The 18,504-nt window shown below is 36.6% G+C and overlaps 1 protein-coding gene across 3 annotated transcripts in view; it reads right to left on the reverse strand.

The window, feature by feature from the left end:
- The window catches only part of MED23 (mediator complex subunit 23), a 43,852-nt gene that overhangs the window by 8,333 nt on the left and 17,015 nt on the right, over window positions 1–18,504 (reverse strand). For all 3 annotated transcript variants that reach the window (XM_070417704.1, XM_070417703.1, XM_070417702.1), the window contains 13 exons: window positions 17,297–17,497; window positions 16,228–16,371; window positions 12,913–13,058; window positions 11,681–11,926; window positions 10,127–10,269; window positions 8,727–8,901; window positions 6,326–6,489; window positions 5,156–5,280; window positions 4,064–4,266; window positions 3,796–3,976; window positions 2,475–2,645; window positions 1,863–2,079; window positions 230–466 (listed from right to left, as the gene is read on the reverse strand). In XM_070417704.1, the coding sequence (XP_070273805.1) occupies window positions 230–466; window positions 1,863–2,079; window positions 2,475–2,645; window positions 3,796–3,976; window positions 4,064–4,266; window positions 5,156–5,280; window positions 6,326–6,489; window positions 8,727–8,901; window positions 10,127–10,269; window positions 11,681–11,926; window positions 12,913–13,058; window positions 16,228–16,371; window positions 17,297–17,497 (2,353 nt within the window). The remainder of the gene's footprint in view (window positions 1–229; window positions 467–1,862; window positions 2,080–2,474; window positions 2,646–3,795; window positions 3,977–4,063; window positions 4,267–5,155; window positions 5,281–6,325; window positions 6,490–8,726; window positions 8,902–10,126; window positions 10,270–11,680; window positions 11,927–12,912; window positions 13,059–16,227; window positions 16,372–17,296; window positions 17,498–18,504) is intronic.

Here is an 18,504-nt window from a genome sequence, read left to right on the forward strand (position 1 = left end):
TCCCGCTGTGGGAGTGCCCTGACCACCAAGGGGCAGCTCCTGCATTAAGCATCTGCCCCCTGGTGGTCAGTGTGTGTCAGAGACCCATTGTTCCACTGTTCGGTCTATTTGCATATTAGCCTTTTATTATACAGGATATTACCTTGAAAAAACAATACAGCTCATGTTCTCACAAATCATAAATGCACTTATTTCTAGAGAATCTGGAAAATCACAATAAAAAGGATATTATCCACTAGTCGGCCAATCAATCTACAATAGTAGGAGTCATCTGGGACCCAAGGATTGTCTTCTCGGGCATTCATAGCACACTTCAGGTAAGTGTCACTTAGACACCAGCCCTGCGGTCGATTATCCTTGAGAGAGCCAATGATCGCGTGGACAAGTTTTCGTTTGAGAAATGCACGCTCTCTCAGGTGCATTTCATAATAGTGTAGAGTATTATATAAATAAGTCACAGGACGATCTGCCAAGAAGAAAACAGATCACCACAATGCGATCTGGTTACCAACAACTGTGAAAAACAAATCCTCTGTTTTCAGATTACCAAAAAATAGCTCAGAAGATTATGAAATTATTTCACATGCTGGGTAATTAGACAGTGAATATTTTAATTTTAGGACAAGGCAGCAAGCTTCCAATAATATACATATCTGTATTTAAAGATATTCATTACAGTCTGAGGTAGTGATTTCACTTCTAGAAATGTATCCTGCAAAAATGAAACATATGTGCCAGGGCATTCCTTACTAGAGGACAGGGATGGGATATTTTATGGCGTACCCTACTGTACCATGTGCACATATCAACTAATCCAAATGGAAAGTGTTTTTAAGGAAAACTTTAACTTCATACCTATTCTGTAGTGCTAAAAGACAATTTTAGCTTTTGCACTGGAGGAAAACATCTTAGATCAAGGTCTAGAAAGAACTGCCCCAGAAAAAGACACATTGTCCCCATAGTGGCTGCCCTGGGACTCCCCTGCTCCTGTCACTGACTCTGCTATTCTCCAGGACCATGTTTAATACTTTAGAATTGTCTTAATTTCTTTCTTTTGATATTCTCCCCACAACCAGCCACCCAAGTGCTATTCCTCTTTCCTTGACTATCTGTTCCTTCTTCATCATTTCCAATGCCATCATACTTGTTTACATACTCATACACCTGAGCTTTCTGACATAAAGCATTGAAATGGCTTCCTTCTTCTAAGACATGCTACCAACTACAACTGGATTTATCTAAAATAAATGTTTTCCACTTATGCATTCCATGTCATTATCTTACTCAATAACTTCTAGTTGATCCTTGATTACCTGTGTTATAAAATCAAAACTTCTCAGTCAGGCATTTAAGATGATCTGTCAGGTACAGTATATGAATTTTTAATTTAGCTCAATAAGGCTATTGTTTTCAAAGTGTCTTGTTTTTAATACCTTCATGATTTTTCTAGAAGATTCTGCCTAGCCCCCGCACCCCCTTTCTGTTTATACAAATCACATATACCACAATTGAAATTCTATCCATCCGAGAAGCTGCCAAAATCCAATTCGTTCCCAGTAACGTCGGTCTGTTGTGAACACATACTTTTCTCCCTCTATACTCTTTGGCAATTAATCACACTCTGTAAAATAAGGCATCTCTTACATATCACTTTTTTTTCTATTTAATACATTTGCTATGATTACCTATTCATATTTTTATGTCGTTTATTTTAGACTTCCTGGTATCAACGCATGGCACTTACCCTCAAAACACTTTAATAAAATCTTTAACAAAATTTTTAGAACAACTGTTGCCCATATAGTCATGCCTAGCCCACTTTTGCTTACTATTAGATGGAATTAAAATTTTAAAAAGCTCACCATGAAATTTATATAACCCTCCTAGGTGATCTAGGAGAGTCTCCAGTGATTTGGAGACCGGAAGCAACTCTAAAAATCTGTGGATTACTATATCAAATACTGGAAGGAATCGGAGACACACATTTCCAAAATAGATGGGCAGATAAGGTGACTGGATCTGCACAGGAGGATCGACCTGCTCCGCCAGGCCCTCAAAATACAGCTTCTCTGGATATTTCTGTGGAAATGAGAAAATGGTAAATGTTTAGGGCATCTTTTTTCTCTCAAAAAGGAGTTAAATAAACTTGCCATTTAAAGAACATGAAACCATGATTACTCCTACAATGCAATGAAAACAAGAGTCATTTACTTGGTAAAAATCTTTTATCCCAAAAATACACCCAAAGTGATTATGTATAAAAGGATTTGTAATAACTCTTTTCATTTTGTACTATATGAACCCGTGTCTACAAAAACTGCAATTTTAATTTATTCATAACTTTAGAGATACTCTAGAACCTTGAAGAAATTTAGAGACCAGAGAGAAATAGTAGAACCACAGAGACAACAGCCAAATCAACAGTCACGTAAGGCTTAGAAAGGATTAACTGAAGCACTAATTTGAATTAGTACCTTGTGATAATTCATGTGCTTGGTGTGCCAGTCGTTCTGTAGCCAGTGCTCTGGGGAATTTTCCTTCACAAAGTCACTTACTCGGTTTCGAAAATCATTTGGTTTGAGTAACAGCAACTGAATTATGAAATAACAAACCTGGGCTTCATTTCCTTCATGACTACGCATCGCCTTTGGAGAACAAGAGAAAATTCTATGAAAATGTCTAACCTATGCAAGAGCATGGCTTTGCCACTTGATACTCTAAATCTAAATAAATAAAATCTTACCATATCTCTATTTTATCCTTTTCTTTTATTGATTTATAGATTTGCATTATTTCCCCTAGTAGATTATAACTATCTTTTTTAAAAGTACCTTCTTTTAAAAAAATTTGTTTATTTGAGAGAGAGAAGCATTGATGTGTTTTCCACTTATTTATGCATTCACTGGTTGATTCTTTTATGTGCCCTGACTGCAGATCAAACCTGCAATCTAGGTATATCGGAAAGACGAGGTAGACTGTAACCATCTTCATATCTATGCTCCACAGGTAACAGATTAATGCTAACCTATAAGTCACCCCCAATATCACCACTATAGTATTTTTACAAATGTAGCATTGCTCATCCCGATTCAGTGTCTTTTTCTTAAGTTTTTACCTGAAATAGAATCGAGTCAATAGAAAAAAACATTTGGGGAATATTGGGTGACTATGAGAAAATTCAGTTCTGACTGTGGCTACCAAACTATACTAATGGTTATTAGCACTTACAAAAGAATGCAGTGACCTAAAAATTCCTGACCCTAGTGGGAAACTTTGAGAATCAGCTCAGGTCTAACTGCTCATATTTTTAGAGCATCAAAAGTCCAGGGTCATGTCTGTCTCATTTACTCTAGACCAGCCGTGGGCAAACTACGGCCCGCGGGCCGGACCCGGCCCATTTGAAATGAATAAAACTAAAAAATAAAAAGACCGTACCCTTTTATGTAATGATGTTTACTTTGAATTTATATTAGTTCACACAAACACTCCATCCATGCTTTTGTTCCGGCCCTCCGGTCCAGTTTAAGAACCCATTGTGGCCCTCCAGTCAAAAAGTTTGCCCACCCCTGCTCTAGACAGACATAAGTATCTGTGCATAGAACATAGTATATATTCAATACATATTTATTGAATGAATGAGTAAAGAAATTGGGAAATCTTTAGTTCCTTAGGGAAGTGATAGCAATGCTTAATTATAATATAAATTTATTAAATTCTTAGAAGATCTATCAATCACATACATTGACCCAAAAGAGAATAGACAGCTTAGAAACATTAAGTTAAGTATATTCTTACCAGGCAGAGAATTAATCTGTCCAATGTAACAATGTTGTATTTCCATACCATGTCATTAAGAATTTCAATGCATTTGTTGAGTTGCTGACCCCCAGCTGATGTAGAGAACTCATATACCAGGAAATCTGCAAATGTTCTCACATGGGCTACCAAGGCCCTGGCTCCAATTCTTTCTAATACTCTGGAAAGCAGAGAGTAAAAAATAAATTATATTGCTCTATGGTATAATGGGTTGCTAAATGGAATGCAGATCTAGGTTGGGGCTTACCTGTAACCAATCTGATTAATATGATCTGTTTCCAAGAGCATTTTCCAGAGAAGACAAAGGAAGAGAGGAGAGCCTTGATTAGAAAAGTGGGCAATGATGTTATTTTCATTGCTCATTGACTTCCACTTCCTATACTCCTCCTCCACGTTTTTTTTCAGATTAAAACGGCTTTCCTGAGGTACATTATTTTGTTTGAAGAATGCCTAAAAGATAGACCAGAAGTTTACTTCAATGATTGTAGTAAAAAGAGCACTGGCTATAGAGTTAAGAAACCAGTTCTAGACTTGACTCTGACAGTAACACACTGTTGGTGCTTTAAGCAACTCAGTAACCAAGGCCTGAATTTCTATACTGGGAAAATATGCATACTTGACTAGATTATCACTGAGACCCCTTTCTTAGATTTCCTAAAGCAAGCCTGAATTCAAAGTCTCTTAATGGTCTGTTGATACTTCTATTCACCTTGGAAAAAAAGAAACAGAAATTTATGTGCCCTTTGGTTATATATTTCCCTATCGCTATAAGGAAAATCCATTACATTAGCTCAGTGGTTCTCTGAGTATGGCAGTATCAACAGCAATCTGCATCTAAACAATCCTCCAGGAGATTCTGAAAAGTTTGAGAGCTACTGGTCTACCCCTATTAGAAGTTATATGTTCATTGTGCCTAAATTTTTCTCTGAAAAGCAGATGAGGTTTTCTTTCTCTGTATTATAAAAGCCAAGTTTATAGTTTTTCTCTCTGTGTGATTTTTTTTAAAATGCACTCAAGTGTAGCATATGTGTATTCTGTGAAGCTCCATTAAATTATATTTCTCTGCAATTTAATACTATGAGAGAAAAAATTTTTCAGTTAATGTATTAATTCTCACAAGTATTAACTAATAAGATAAAATCATAATAATTAAAATTTAAGAAACATACAGTCCTAGAATAGGACAAGGAACAACAACCCAAGATTTTGGAATAGCAAAGATTTAAAAAAATAATAAGAAGAAAATCTAACTTTTCTTTGGCTGTCACCAAAAGTAACTCTCTAGAATAACATTATAAAGGGGAAGAATGATTTCATATATAATTCAAGACCAAATTACCTGTAGTGGGCCTGGAAAACAGCTAAGAGTATGTGAAGCCCAATTATGAGGAGTAAAACTCATAATGGTCTGAAGGATGTCTTTACACCAAGTTCCCTGAATTGAGTCAGAGCCTGTAAAAAAATCTAAACAAAAACAAACAGATATAATCTGATTTAAATGATCATATCCACAATTCATAATGAGATCATAGAGAAAGTCACAAACAACTATGTACACTGAGAGAATTCACTGCAATGCATTTACTGCTAAACTAGTAATATTCAGCTTAGGACCGAAATTTGAATGATATGAACCCAAATGAAAAGAAGACCAAAGACAATGGGAATCTTTTTAAGTTACAGAGCATCAATGATACGATTGTTATACAAGTCTACCATAATTGCTCACTTAATTCACTCTGACAATGAGGTATTAGCACTCTTTGAGCCAAGAGAACAGAATTAAGAAAGCAGATATTGTGCCTGGCTGGGGTTGCTCACTGGTGAGCATCAACCAATGAACCAGGAGGTCATGTTTCAATTCCTGGTCAGGGCACATGCCCAGGTTGCAGGCTCAATCCCCAATAGAGGGCGTGCAGGAGGCAGCGATCAATGATTCTCTCTCATCATTGATGTTTCTATCTGTCTCTCCCTCTCTGAAATCAACAAAAATATATTTTTTAAAAAAGAGGGTAAAGTGGTGCTGAGAAAAGCTCAAGAACCACTACTGAGCCAAAACCGGTTTGGCTCAGTGGATAGAGCGTCAGCCTGCGGACTGAAGGGTCCCGGATTCGATTCTGGTCAAGGGCATGTACCTGGGCTGCGGGCACATCCCCAGTGGGAGATGTGCAGGAGGCGGCGGATTGATGTTTCTCTCTCATCGATGTTTCTAACTCTATCTCTCTCCTTTCCTCTCTGTAAAAAATCAATAAAATATATTAAAAAAAAAGAAAAAAAGAAAAAAAGAACCACTATTGAAAAGTGGCTGAAAACTGATGCTCATCCTGGTTAAAGTGACAGTACACAGAAGAATCTATATCAATGACTGAAATGGTGAAGCTATCAAAACAAATGTTTTTTCTTGAACAAATAAAAAGTATCTTTTTAGCATGTCATCCCCTTAATAATCAGTAGAGACATGGCACACTCCAATTTCACTGTTTTGTTAGTGGTGGTGGATTCACTGTACCTGTCACGTGAGTTGCTCTAGCTAAGGTCAATATCAAGGCTCGGTTCAGTTCTTCAGATTCCGCAGACAGCACTGTTTTGGGATCATTAAGGAAGCGTGTGAACTGTGGCTGTAACTCGGAGCTACCTAAGGCTGTTATAAGCCTAAGAGCAGTGCTCTCAACACTGAAAGATGGGAGACAAACAACAAAAAAAACATGAAAAAGTTAGCTTGCATGTAACTTTCAGAATTATGGAATTAAATTAATTCTAGGTTAATTAAAACGGAAAAACATGCAAACTATGAATTTCCCTTCTTTAATATTTTTTCCTTCTTTTTTTTTTAATCCTCACCTGAGGGTCTTTTTCCATTGATTTTTTTTTTTAAGGAGAGTGGAAGAGTGAGGGAAAGACAGAGAGAAACACTGATGTGAGAGAAACACATCAATTGGTTGCCTCCTGCACGAGCGAGCGCCAACCAGGGCCCGGTCCGGGAAGGAGCCTGCAACCAAGGTACGTGCCCTTCACTGGAATCGAACCCGGGACCCTGTGGTCCACAGGCCAACGCTCTATCCACTGAGTTAAACTGGCTAGGGCCCTTCTTTAATTTAAATAAATAAATAAATTTCTTTTGTGTGAGATGAGCTTTGCTTAATTTTTTTTAAAACCTGAAGTGGCAAATTTTATAGTGATAACCATCTGACATGCTTACACATTTGAAAATGGTAACCTATAGCCTATAGGACTAAAAGATTTCACTTAGATAAACAGCATTTCAAAAATTACATTATTTTTACCTGCAATATATTTTCATTTAGAGCAAAATCAAAATGACATGATTGACACTTTAACCATAATTCAAAGTATGTTTAAATCTAGTATCATAAAGGGCTAAGTTAGAACATAATGCCAAAGGCCTTTGAAGTACTTATGCTCAATCCAAAGATCCCAAGGCAAGGACTCAACTATCTTAATAAATTTCTGTTTAAAAAGCTGGACTCTGGGAGAACATATTTGCCAGTGATACGTCTGATACGGGGTTAATACATAAATTTATAAAGAGCTTATAAAACTCAACACAAAAACACACAAACAATCCAATTAAAAAATGGGCTAAGAACCTGAATAGACACTTCTCCAAAGAGAACATGTATGTCCTAGCTGGTCTAGCTCAGTGGATAAGAGCATGGGCCTGGGGACTAAAGGGTTCCGGGTTTGATTCCAGTTAAGGGTGCATATCTTGGTTGCAGGCTCAACCCTGGTCCTGGTCAGGTCATGTGTGGGAGGCCAATGAATGTATCTCTCTCACATTAATGTTTCTCTCTCTCTTCTCTCCCACTCCTTTCCATTCTCTCTAAAAATCAATGGAAAAATATCCTTGGGTGAGGATTAACGAAAACAAAACAAAGAGGACATACAGATGGCCAATAGACATATGAAAAGATGCTCAACATCACTAATCATCAGAGAAATGCAAAGTAAAACAACAATAACATATCACTTCACATCTGTCAGAATGATTCTTATCAATAAATCAACAAACAAGTATTGACAAGGACATGGAGAAAAGGGAACCCTTGTGCACTGTTGGTGGGAAAGCAAATTGGTGCAGCCACTGTAGAAAGGAGTACTGAGTCACCTCAAAAAATTAAAAATGGAATTGCTTTATGATCCAGTGACTCCACTTATGGGAATATATCTGAAGAAACCCAAAACACTAATTTGAAAAAAAATATATGCACACCTATGTTCATTGCAGCATTATTTACAATAGCCAAGATTTGGAAGCAGCCCAAGTGCCCAATGGTAGATGAGTGGCTAAAAAAAGCTGTGGAACATTTACACAATGGAATACTACTCAGCTGTAAAAAAGAAGGAAATCTAACCATTTGTGACAGCATGGATGGACCAGGAGAGCATTATGCTAAGTGAAATAAGCCAGTCAAAGAAAGACAAGTGCCATATGATTTCACTCATATGTGGAATCTAATGAACAAAATAAATTAAAAAACAAAACAGAAATAGACTCATAGGTAGAGAACAGACTGACAGCTGTCATAGGGGAAGGTGGTTGCAGGGCTGGGTAAAAACAATGAAGGGATTAAGCAGATACAAACAGAAAAGAAACAAACAAAAAAACCTCATAGACACAGATGACAGTATGGTGATTACCAGAGGGAAAGGGGGGATAAGTAAAAGAGGGTAAAAGGGGGATAAATGGTGATGGAAGGAGACTTGACTTGGGGCGGTAAACACACAAAACAATATACAGATAATGTATTATAGAATTGCACATCTGAAACCTGTATAATTTTGTTAACCAATGTCATTACAAAAAAATATTGTAAGGCAAAGATTTAAGTTCCCATCTCCAACAAAGTTTCCTATAAATCTTAAAGAAAAACAATCTCCAGTGAGCTCACCAGAGATGAAGCTGGTTCTGATTTGTTTGTGCAACTGCAGCCAAAGTATGAAGATGACTCAAGAGCTGAACTCTGTAATGAGGCTGAATGTGGTGCATCCGGTAGCTGAACATCTCAAGAAGTGTGTGTAAGATGCCCCAGGCATGAGACTTGAAAACGGTTGGCAAAAGCTGACCTTAAGGAACAAGATCATTTAAGACACCAATTAGTAAAAGCTGTGCATTAAAAGACATGAAAGTCACACTGAGTAAAATCTATGTAAAGATTTGATTGTGAATACACATGCACAGAGGCATATATAAGTGCACATATTTTCCAAATGTTCTCTATAACTTCTACTTTAATTGTGAGGAAAAAATCCAGATCATAGTTATAATACCAAGTTTGCTTTTTTCCCCCTGCAATTTGACAACTGATAATCAAGTTCATCTGGAAAAATAAAACACAAGATATGTCTGAAAAGAAAATCATTCTAACCGTTCTCACTTCTCAGTTAATTTCAAAATTATTTTTATGAAATTAAGGTTCCCAATGTTTTGAAGCAAGAGGACTCACTTTTTAACACATAAATTGCATCACACATGCTCTTATTCCCTCGTCCCTCATAAGAAAGTTTTATTCAGATCTCAATTATCTGGTAAAAAGTATAACTATGGTTAAAATTAAAATTATATTGTATTGGTGAAAGTTAGAATTAACATGAGTCAGAAAAACACTTCCACTAAGACAGTATTTCTTATTCAGAACAACATAATAGCTAACAGATATAAGCTTTCCTCTGCAATGCAGGAAAATGCCTTCCATATTGCCAGTCAGATTCAGTATTCATTGCTGTCCCAGGAGCAAACCAGAAAGAAGCAAACAGGAACATGATTCTTGCATGAAAACAATGACCACGTCCTGCTCACTAGTCCAATACCCTTTTCTTACCATAACTTTACATAAAAATGCAACTCACCACCCTGACCCTATCCCTCTTGTTTATTTTATTTTTCTCTATAAGACTTATCACCTGAGCCTGGCCTATGAGCACTGACCATTGACCTATATGCCAGGAGGTCACGGTTCAATTCCCTCTCAGGGCATATACCCGGATTGCAGGCTCGAACCCCAGTAGGGGGCTGCAGGAGGCAGGCTATCAATGATTCTCTCTCACCACTGATGTTTCTATCTCTCTCTCCCCTCTCCCTTCCTCTCTGAAATCAATAAAAAAATATTTTTTAAAAAAAGACATCATTTGATATACTTCAATTTCATTTATTAGTTTTTTTGTATGTCTCTCTCATTAGCAGTAGTCTCTATGATGGCAGTGACACTGCTGTATCCGCAGCACCTAGAAGAGTACTTGTTGAATTAATGAACAGATCAATGGTTATAAACATCAGAAGGTCCTGGCTTACTGATAAATCCTTTGATGCCCAAAGACTCTATTTCCATATAGACCAATAACCGACTGTAAGTTTCCACTAGGGCTGGAGCCAAGGCCACACTGGACTTTGCATGAGCAAGTTTTATCACTCTGGTAGCAATGCTGTGGATAAGGCTGAGGAGAAACAAAAGGAAAGCAAATAAAAATCCCTATTTTTGACATAAATACAGGAGTTACCTGTAGGGAACCTGGTATAAATCTGAACTTAAATATATGAATTGAATCAGTCCCACTTTAATCATTTAAGTTGCCAGGACACTGGTAGTGATGCACTGTCCAACCTAAAACCTATTCTGGTTTCCATGGTGCTTCCAATTGCATCGGGATCCCTCTCCTCATGGAAAAGCAGGCTTTGGGTAAACTCACAAGAACACGCTTGAATGGTTACAGTATGTTTTCTTTTTTAAATATGTAATTAAAACCATCTGAGAAATTTAACTGTTGTTACAGAATTACTTAATAAATCACAGCTAAGATCCAAACGTTAGGTTCTAACAGTGCTTCCCTCAACTCTGTCATGCATGCTCTAAACCAGTGGTCGCCAACCGGAATTCCGAAAGGTTGGCGACCGCTGAATGTAATTCTATCACAGTGTTTGCTATCTGAAAAAGAGCATGTCTTTTCTAGAACTGAAGTCCCACTTAGAGGCCCACAGATGAATTCTCATTTACCTACATTGTATTTGAAGTTTGAGCCAATACTTAAGAGCTGAGCATCGAGCTATGAACCAGGTCATGGTTTGATTCCCTGTTAGGGCACATGCCTGGGTTGAGGGGAGTGCAGGAGGCAGCCGATCAATTATTTTCTCTCATCATTGATGTTTCTGTGTCTCCCTCTCCCTTTCTCTCTGAAATCAATTAAAAAATATATTGTTAAAAAATAACCTCAATGTCCAATGATGTGGAACTGGCTAAATAATCATTTAGAGCCAACCATGGCTGGGTAGCTCAGTTGGTTAGAGCATTGTCCTGATATTCCAAGATTGTGGGTTAGATCCCAGTCAGGGCAAATACAGGAATCAACCAATGAATGCAGCAATAAACTGATCTCTCTTTGTCAAATCAATCAATAAATAACAAAAAAATTTTATTTTAAATCATTTATAGTCACACAAAAGACTTTGTTGTAGCCATTAAAACAGATATTTTTGAAGAGCATTAAACTTAAAAAGGTGTTTGATAGATTATATGGAGGAAAAAAATGGTTATAAAATTGTATTGTAGTAAGAGCCCATTTTGTTAAAAATCCATAAATTCGTATATTTATACATAGAAAAAATGACTCAGAATATACACAAAAACTTTATAATGCTTATTTTTCATGGAGGGATTATGGTAATTATTTTCTTTGGGTTTATTTGTATATTCTAGAAATCCTATAATAAAAAATTATAATTTTATAATAAAAAACCCTAATTATTTTTTAAAAATGTACTTGACCATAAAACACACACATAATCATTAAATCAAGTCTACATTACACTGATATCAATTACATGACACAGGACCAAGTAAACAGCCCATACCTCATTTTGGCATGAACTGTCAGTGAATCCAGGAGGTTCATCGGTAAGGGAGTAATAGATGCTGAAGCCAAACAGCTCGTTCCAGGAAGAGGGATCCTCATAATTCCATTTCCATAAATAGTTTCTACTAGTGCTCCCATGGGTAATGTAAAACATTCTGAATTTGTAGAGTAGGCATTACACAGCAGGGCAATCTTATAGTCATTCATCTGTAAACTTTTATTTCTAAGACTCTGCTGTAGGAACCTAAAATTTCAAGTCCCATTAAAGAGGGGAAAAATGCAAATAATTTCCAGGAAGTTAACTTGCACTTTTAGAAAAGTTTAATTTCATGCAATTATTTACTAATACTATACTTATTCCTACAGGCTTTATAGTTTCTGTCCAAAACGTAAAGTAGAAACATATAAAAGTATAAGTAGCACTTCAGAAAGAATTTAAGTAATTATAAGTTAACAATTAATGAGTATTTGTAAGTATGTATTACACATATAGCACTAAGATTCAGAAAGGAAGAAATAACTCACAAATTCATGAACTAGGGTTCTACTTATTATCTATCTGCTTAAGCACAATGAAATGCCTTCATTATAGATGTCACTATGTGAAGATGGTTAAGGGGTGTCTCATAAAATGAAAGCGAAATGAAATGTGAAGTCTGACTATCCTATAGTCTCTTATGAAGTCTTTTTTAGAAGTTCTGGGTGGGAAGTTCAGCTATTCCCAATACCTCTGACTGAAGCCCAATCTTATCTAAAAAGGACACCTCTGAGTAATCACAGCTTAGGGAATGATGTAAGGGAGCACACCAGACAGATGAGCTCAATCAGCCCTGGCAGCCCAGGGAGTGAAAGACATCTCAGTCAGATCATGATGAAATCCTAAGTATTAAGAAATTTTGAAACATGTTCACATTATTTTTGGAAATTAAGAACTTTAATTAAAGTAAAACATATAAACATATATGTACACATAAGACATATAAAACTAAAGTATTTATATGTTTTAATGTACATATATATATAATGTAAATAGGATTAATTTTCTAGTTGTTCTCTGATGCAGATATTGGTCACTTTCTCTTGGTATGACATACACATTAAATGTTCGCCCTAACTGCCAATGAATGTGGAGGGATTTCCATTCTTTACACAAATATCATGAATAATATTAGTCTATAATCCACCACTTACAAAATAAAAACAATTAACTGTTCAGCTACAAATACTTACTCATGGTGAAGGTTTAGGGAATGAGGTATTGGAATCTGTAGTTTGGAATTGTCATTTTGGGCTTTTCTATTAAGATGAATCCAAATGCAAGTCATTGCAAAGGCATGAGTTGACTGAGGTTTGTTAATATCAGGAACTGGGATACACTAAAAAATATTTTCAGAAAGAGAAAAATTAACTAATTAAAACTATTTTACTAATCTACTTCTGATATAGCTCTTTTAAAAATATGCTATAGCCCTAGTTGGTTTGGCTCAGTGGACTGAAGGGTCCTGGGTTTGATTCCGGACAGGGGAACATACCCAAGTTGCAGGCTCAATCCCCAGTAGGGGGCATGCAGGAGGCAGCCAATCAACAATTCATCATTGATGTTTCTATCTCTCCCTCTCCCTTCCTCTCTGAAATCAATAAAAATATATTTAAAAAAAAATTAAAAAAATACACATATGCTATATTAATTTACTTCCAATTGTTCTTTGATTATTCAGTAATATAAATCAGAAGATAAAACAGCAATGAGACATTGAAACTATTATTACAAGATTGTTCTGACTTACCAAGAAAATAAAAAATTCACAGGTGCTTAGCCAATCTTTTACTGCTACAGAACATTCACAATCATTTAAAAATGTCTATTCTTTAAAAATTAAACACTATGAAATCTTACTGAATGTGATAAATATACTGAAAACACAAAATTTCTAAGTTACATATATACTTTTTGAGAACATAAAACTTAAAAATTTGTTTTTAAAATGTCCAGCATTAACAAGGTAAAAAGGAAAAAAGAAACATATTTCTTAGGAGTTTACTTTCTATTAAATCTACTTTTTTGTGCATTTAAAATTTTCCATAAAATACCCTGGCAGGGAAGCTCAATTGGTTAGAGTGTCATCCCGATACGCCAAAGTTGTGGGGTCGATCCCCGGTTAGGACACATACAAGAATCAACCAAAGAATGCATAAATAAGTGGACCAACAAATCGATGTCTCTTTCTATCTCCCTGTCTCAAAAATCTACACTAATAAAAGAGAAACATGCAAATTAACCATCACTCTGTCACTCAGCCACTCCGCTACATCCACCAGCCAGCCAATCAGAGCAACTATGCAAATTAACCCAACAAAGATGGCGGTTAATTTGCACATGCAGGTGCAGAGCGAAGACTGAAGACGACTGAAGATGGTGGCGGCCATGGAGCTGGAGCAAGCAGGAGGCTTGGGTTGCTCCTGGCGACAAAGGAAGCCAAGCTTCCCACCGGCCCTGTACTCTGCTCAAGGAATGGCTGGGGGCCTGGGTCACCGGGGGAAACCCAGGCTTCCAGCCTGCCCTGGGCTCCACTCAAGGAGCTGGGGGGGGAAAAAAAAAAAGGAGGGGTGGGAGCAGCCAAAGCAGAGAAGCCAAGCCTCGCTGCTGTGGCCGGACCAAAGGCCTGGGTCCCGGGTGCCGGAGGAAAACCGGTGCCGGCAGCCAGGGGAAAGAAGGCCTATTGTGCGAATCTTTGTGCAACATCACTAGTAAATAAATGAAAATTTTGGGGGGAAAATTCCCATGAATATCTAAGGAAATGCAGATCAAAACCACAATGAAATATCACCTCATACATGTTAGAATGGCTACTATCAACAACAACAACAAAAAGAAGTAACAACAAGTGTTGGAGAGAATGTGGAAAAAAGGAAACCCTTGTACACTGTTGGTGAGACTGTAAATTGGTGCAGCCACTAATTTATTCAGAAATAGAACTACTATATTATCCAGCCATTCCCACTTCTGGCTATTTATCTGAAAACACTAATTGATAAGGCTTATGAACCCCTATGTTCATTGTAGTGTTATTTACAATAGCCAAGATAGGGGAAAAACCTAAGTGTCCATAAATGTATGAATGAATAAAGACATACACATACACACACACACACACACACACACACACACACACACTAGAATATTATCCTATATAATAAAAGAATAATATGCATATTGACCGAACGACCAGTCACTATGACACACACTGACCACCAGGGGGCAGATGCTCAATGCAGGAACTGCCCCCTGGTGGTCGGTGTGCTCCCACGGCTAGAAGCCCTGAACTGGGCGCAGCGGCGGTGGCAGGAGCCTCTCCTGCCTCCACAGCAGTGCTAAGGACATCCTCCAAGGGCTCCCAGACTGCGAGAGGGCACAGGCCGGGCTGAGGGACACCCCCCGCCCCCTCACAAGTGCATGAATCTCATGCACTGGGCCTCTAGTTCAGCCATAAAAAAGAATGAAATCTTGCCATTTGTGACAACATGAATGAAACTTGAGAGTATAATACTAAATGAGTCATAAGGAGAAAGACAAATAGCATTTGATTCACTCATGTGGAATCTTAAAAAACAAAACAAAAAATAACCCCAACAACATAAAACAAAAACTCATATATACAGAGAACAGAATGGTGGTTATTACAGAAAGGTGGGTGAGAGGTATGAAGGGAGTCAACTGTATGGTGATGGATGGAAACTAGACTTTTGGGGGTGATTGCTTTGTAGTGTATACAGATGCTGAATTATAAATGTTGTACACTTGAAGCTTATATAATTAAAAAAGAAAAAGAAATGATGAAAATGCCTATAATAAAATGTTTAAAAAATGGCAATCATAAGTACATGCCATATTTTACTCAAATACTTTATGTAATAATACACGGAGGGGGACACACTCAATTAGCAAACAAACAGAAGGTATTCACAGACACTAATATCATGGGGCCATTCAATGATGTGTATAGATCAGGGGTGGGCAAACTTTTTGACTCGAGGGCCACAATGGGTTCTTAAACTGGACCGGAGGGCCAGAACAAAAGCATGGATGGAGTGTTTGTGTGAACTAATATAAATTCAAAGTAAACATCATTACATAAAAGGGTACGGTCTTTTTATTTTTTTAGTTTTATTCATTTCAAACGGGCCGAATCTGGCCCGCGGGCCGTAGTTTGCCCACGGCTGGTATAGATAAAAACAGTATAATGCTTTTTAAAATTGTAAACCTACTTAAAATGTAGGAAAAAAATTTGCTATACTAAATGTTCCATTGTGATTTAAGATAAACTTCAAAAATAATTTAGTTCAATTTCTTCATTAGACATGAGTAGACTGATGATGAGAGAGACCTAATGTCCATCCCATGACTGTGGTTAGTTACAGAACTGGGGTAAGAACTCAGATTTCCAGTTTTCAAATCCAGTGCACTTTTCACAAAATCACACTAAAATCCTTAAGCATAATTTAGACATAATTCACTCACTACATTTACCATTTAGTAAAACTTACTTCTTTTTCTGGGTACAGAAGGTCAAAGAGTTTCATGACAGGGAGAAAATCAGCTAGTGCGTTTTTCTGAATACTTCCAGAAATGAACTGCAGGAGAACCCACATCAGATGATCTCTGCCTTTGATCAGTCCTCGCCCTGCTAACTGTAAAAGATGGTTAAATACTACACAGCTAGTTAAAGAGTTGGATGCAACATTTAAAGAAAAAAACAAAAAGGAGAAACCCTGCTTTCAGAATGTTAGCATCTAACTTTGGCATTTGCTAACTACTTAGTCTCAACTCAAAACACACCGAGGAAAGCCTTTTAAATTATTTTAATATAACATATATCTTTCCTCCCTTACCCCCACTAAAACTATACATATCAAAAATTAAATGTTTTAGGACATAAATAAGTTGATCACATGTGCATGAGAATCAAGTTTAATATGGGATAATTACCAAAAATATCTCATCAAAACATGAGGAAATCTTTATCATACAAAAAAAATTTTAATTTAAAATTCTCAAGCTTCTCGGCTTTTTGGCTAAAATCAAATGTAATTTAAAATCCTCAAGGACTGATTATCAAAAAAACCTTCTATACCTTTCCAAATGATGAACTTGTTACTATGGAAATACTTTCCCAGTTTTTCTTCTTGGCAAATTTCTGTTTGTCCTTTAGTGCTAACTAGCTTCAAGATCTCTTTGATAAAGCCACTCCTATGTCTTTAATTGGGACTCTTCATTCCCTTCAGGGAAACATTATTTCACTATGAAAACTATTAAATTATAATCAAATTGTTTATATCTCAATCTTTCCACTAGTAAGGAGCTCATTGAGGATCCTATACTGTCTTTTCCTCTTGTACTCCCTGATCTTTGCACTGCAAATATATAGAAGGAATTACAAAATCCAGTGTCTATAATGACAAGAAAATGAAGTTAAGAAATCGCATAAGCACTGAGCAGAACATAAGGTAGGACTCAGAACTTCTTCCAGGGCTGAAATCACGAGACAATGTCCATGCCAGTCTAAAACATACTCATCAACAGGCGAAGCTCTCTAACAAAAGATTTAGTACTAACCTTCTGATGAAGAGAAAGGACCATATGTGGAAAACTTGCAAACTGGAAAAGCACAAAGAAAATGAGCTGACTCGAGAGATGCTGCCACAGGAGTTGGCTTGTTCCCCCATCATCAAACTTCTCCTCCGTCTCAGATCGCTCCATGGCGTAGACCACCAGATCCACCAACTGGTCCTCCAGCACAGGGCAGCGCTGCTTTTGCTGTAGGGCAGAGATTACATACAGTATTCCAAAAGCCTCCTGGTTAGTTTCCCAAGTTTCCAGTTAATGGCCATTATTTGTAACAAGAGGCTGAGAAGCATGAAATGAAGTTGAACTTAAGACAGTTAAGGTTAGATTTAGTCTATTAAAGCTGCATGATGTTACATAATCATAGAGGATGAGTTTCATAAAAAATTTTTTTTCAGGTCTCATACAAGACAGACTTCCCATTAACTTTTGACTTTCACTATAGACATTATTTCAATTTGACAAACAGCACAGCAGAGTATAAAATTTTGTTATTTATCCTTTGAAAAAAGTTAATTTAAAAGGCATATGAAATGGGGATAGCAGTATTAATTTTGCAATCTAACTCAAAATATGAAAACCCTGGATTTCCAGGAATCAGATATTGTGATAAGAAAGCCAAGACATGTGTGAATTTACTTTAAAGTAACCACCACAAGTTTACTCTAACTTTATACACAGAGGTATATATAAATAGCTGCCAGACTACTCAATATTTGTTTTTCAATGTGTGTCACTGATTCTGATACTGAAATGGAAACTTCCTCTGCAAAAAATTGGTCTCAAAGTTCATCTCTGCTCTTTTAGAAATCAAACATAATGCAGCTTTAATTGTAAATTAGACTATTTTAAATTCTAAAACAAGAAAAAGAACTGAGTTTAAACACTAAAAATGAAAATGCAACTTCCCTTTCTAGAGGCAAAATGATTTACGCATTTTAAAGTGATTTAAAAATATATACTTTTACCAAAAGATATATGTTAGCCATACTTTATGCATTTTCATATTTCCTTTGTAAAATATATAATATGGCTTAATAGCCAGGCAATTAGATGCCTTTCTAGTGAATACAATTACTAATATACATGCTTTCCTTCTAAACTTTAGATGTAATTGTTCGTCTTTTGCCATGAAAAAGGGATATGATTTCTTTAAATTTAGGGGGAAAAATGCAAAATGGGGACGAATTTGGAAAAAA

The sequence above is a fragment of the Myotis yumanensis genome, unplaced genomic scaffold (assembly GCF_028538775.1).
Source record: "Myotis yumanensis isolate MYYU_CA2020_CCGP unplaced genomic scaffold, mMyoYum1.0.hap1 SCAF_6, whole genome shotgun sequence".
NCBI classification, from domain to species: Eukaryota; Metazoa; Chordata; class Mammalia; order Chiroptera; family Vespertilionidae; genus Myotis; species Myotis yumanensis.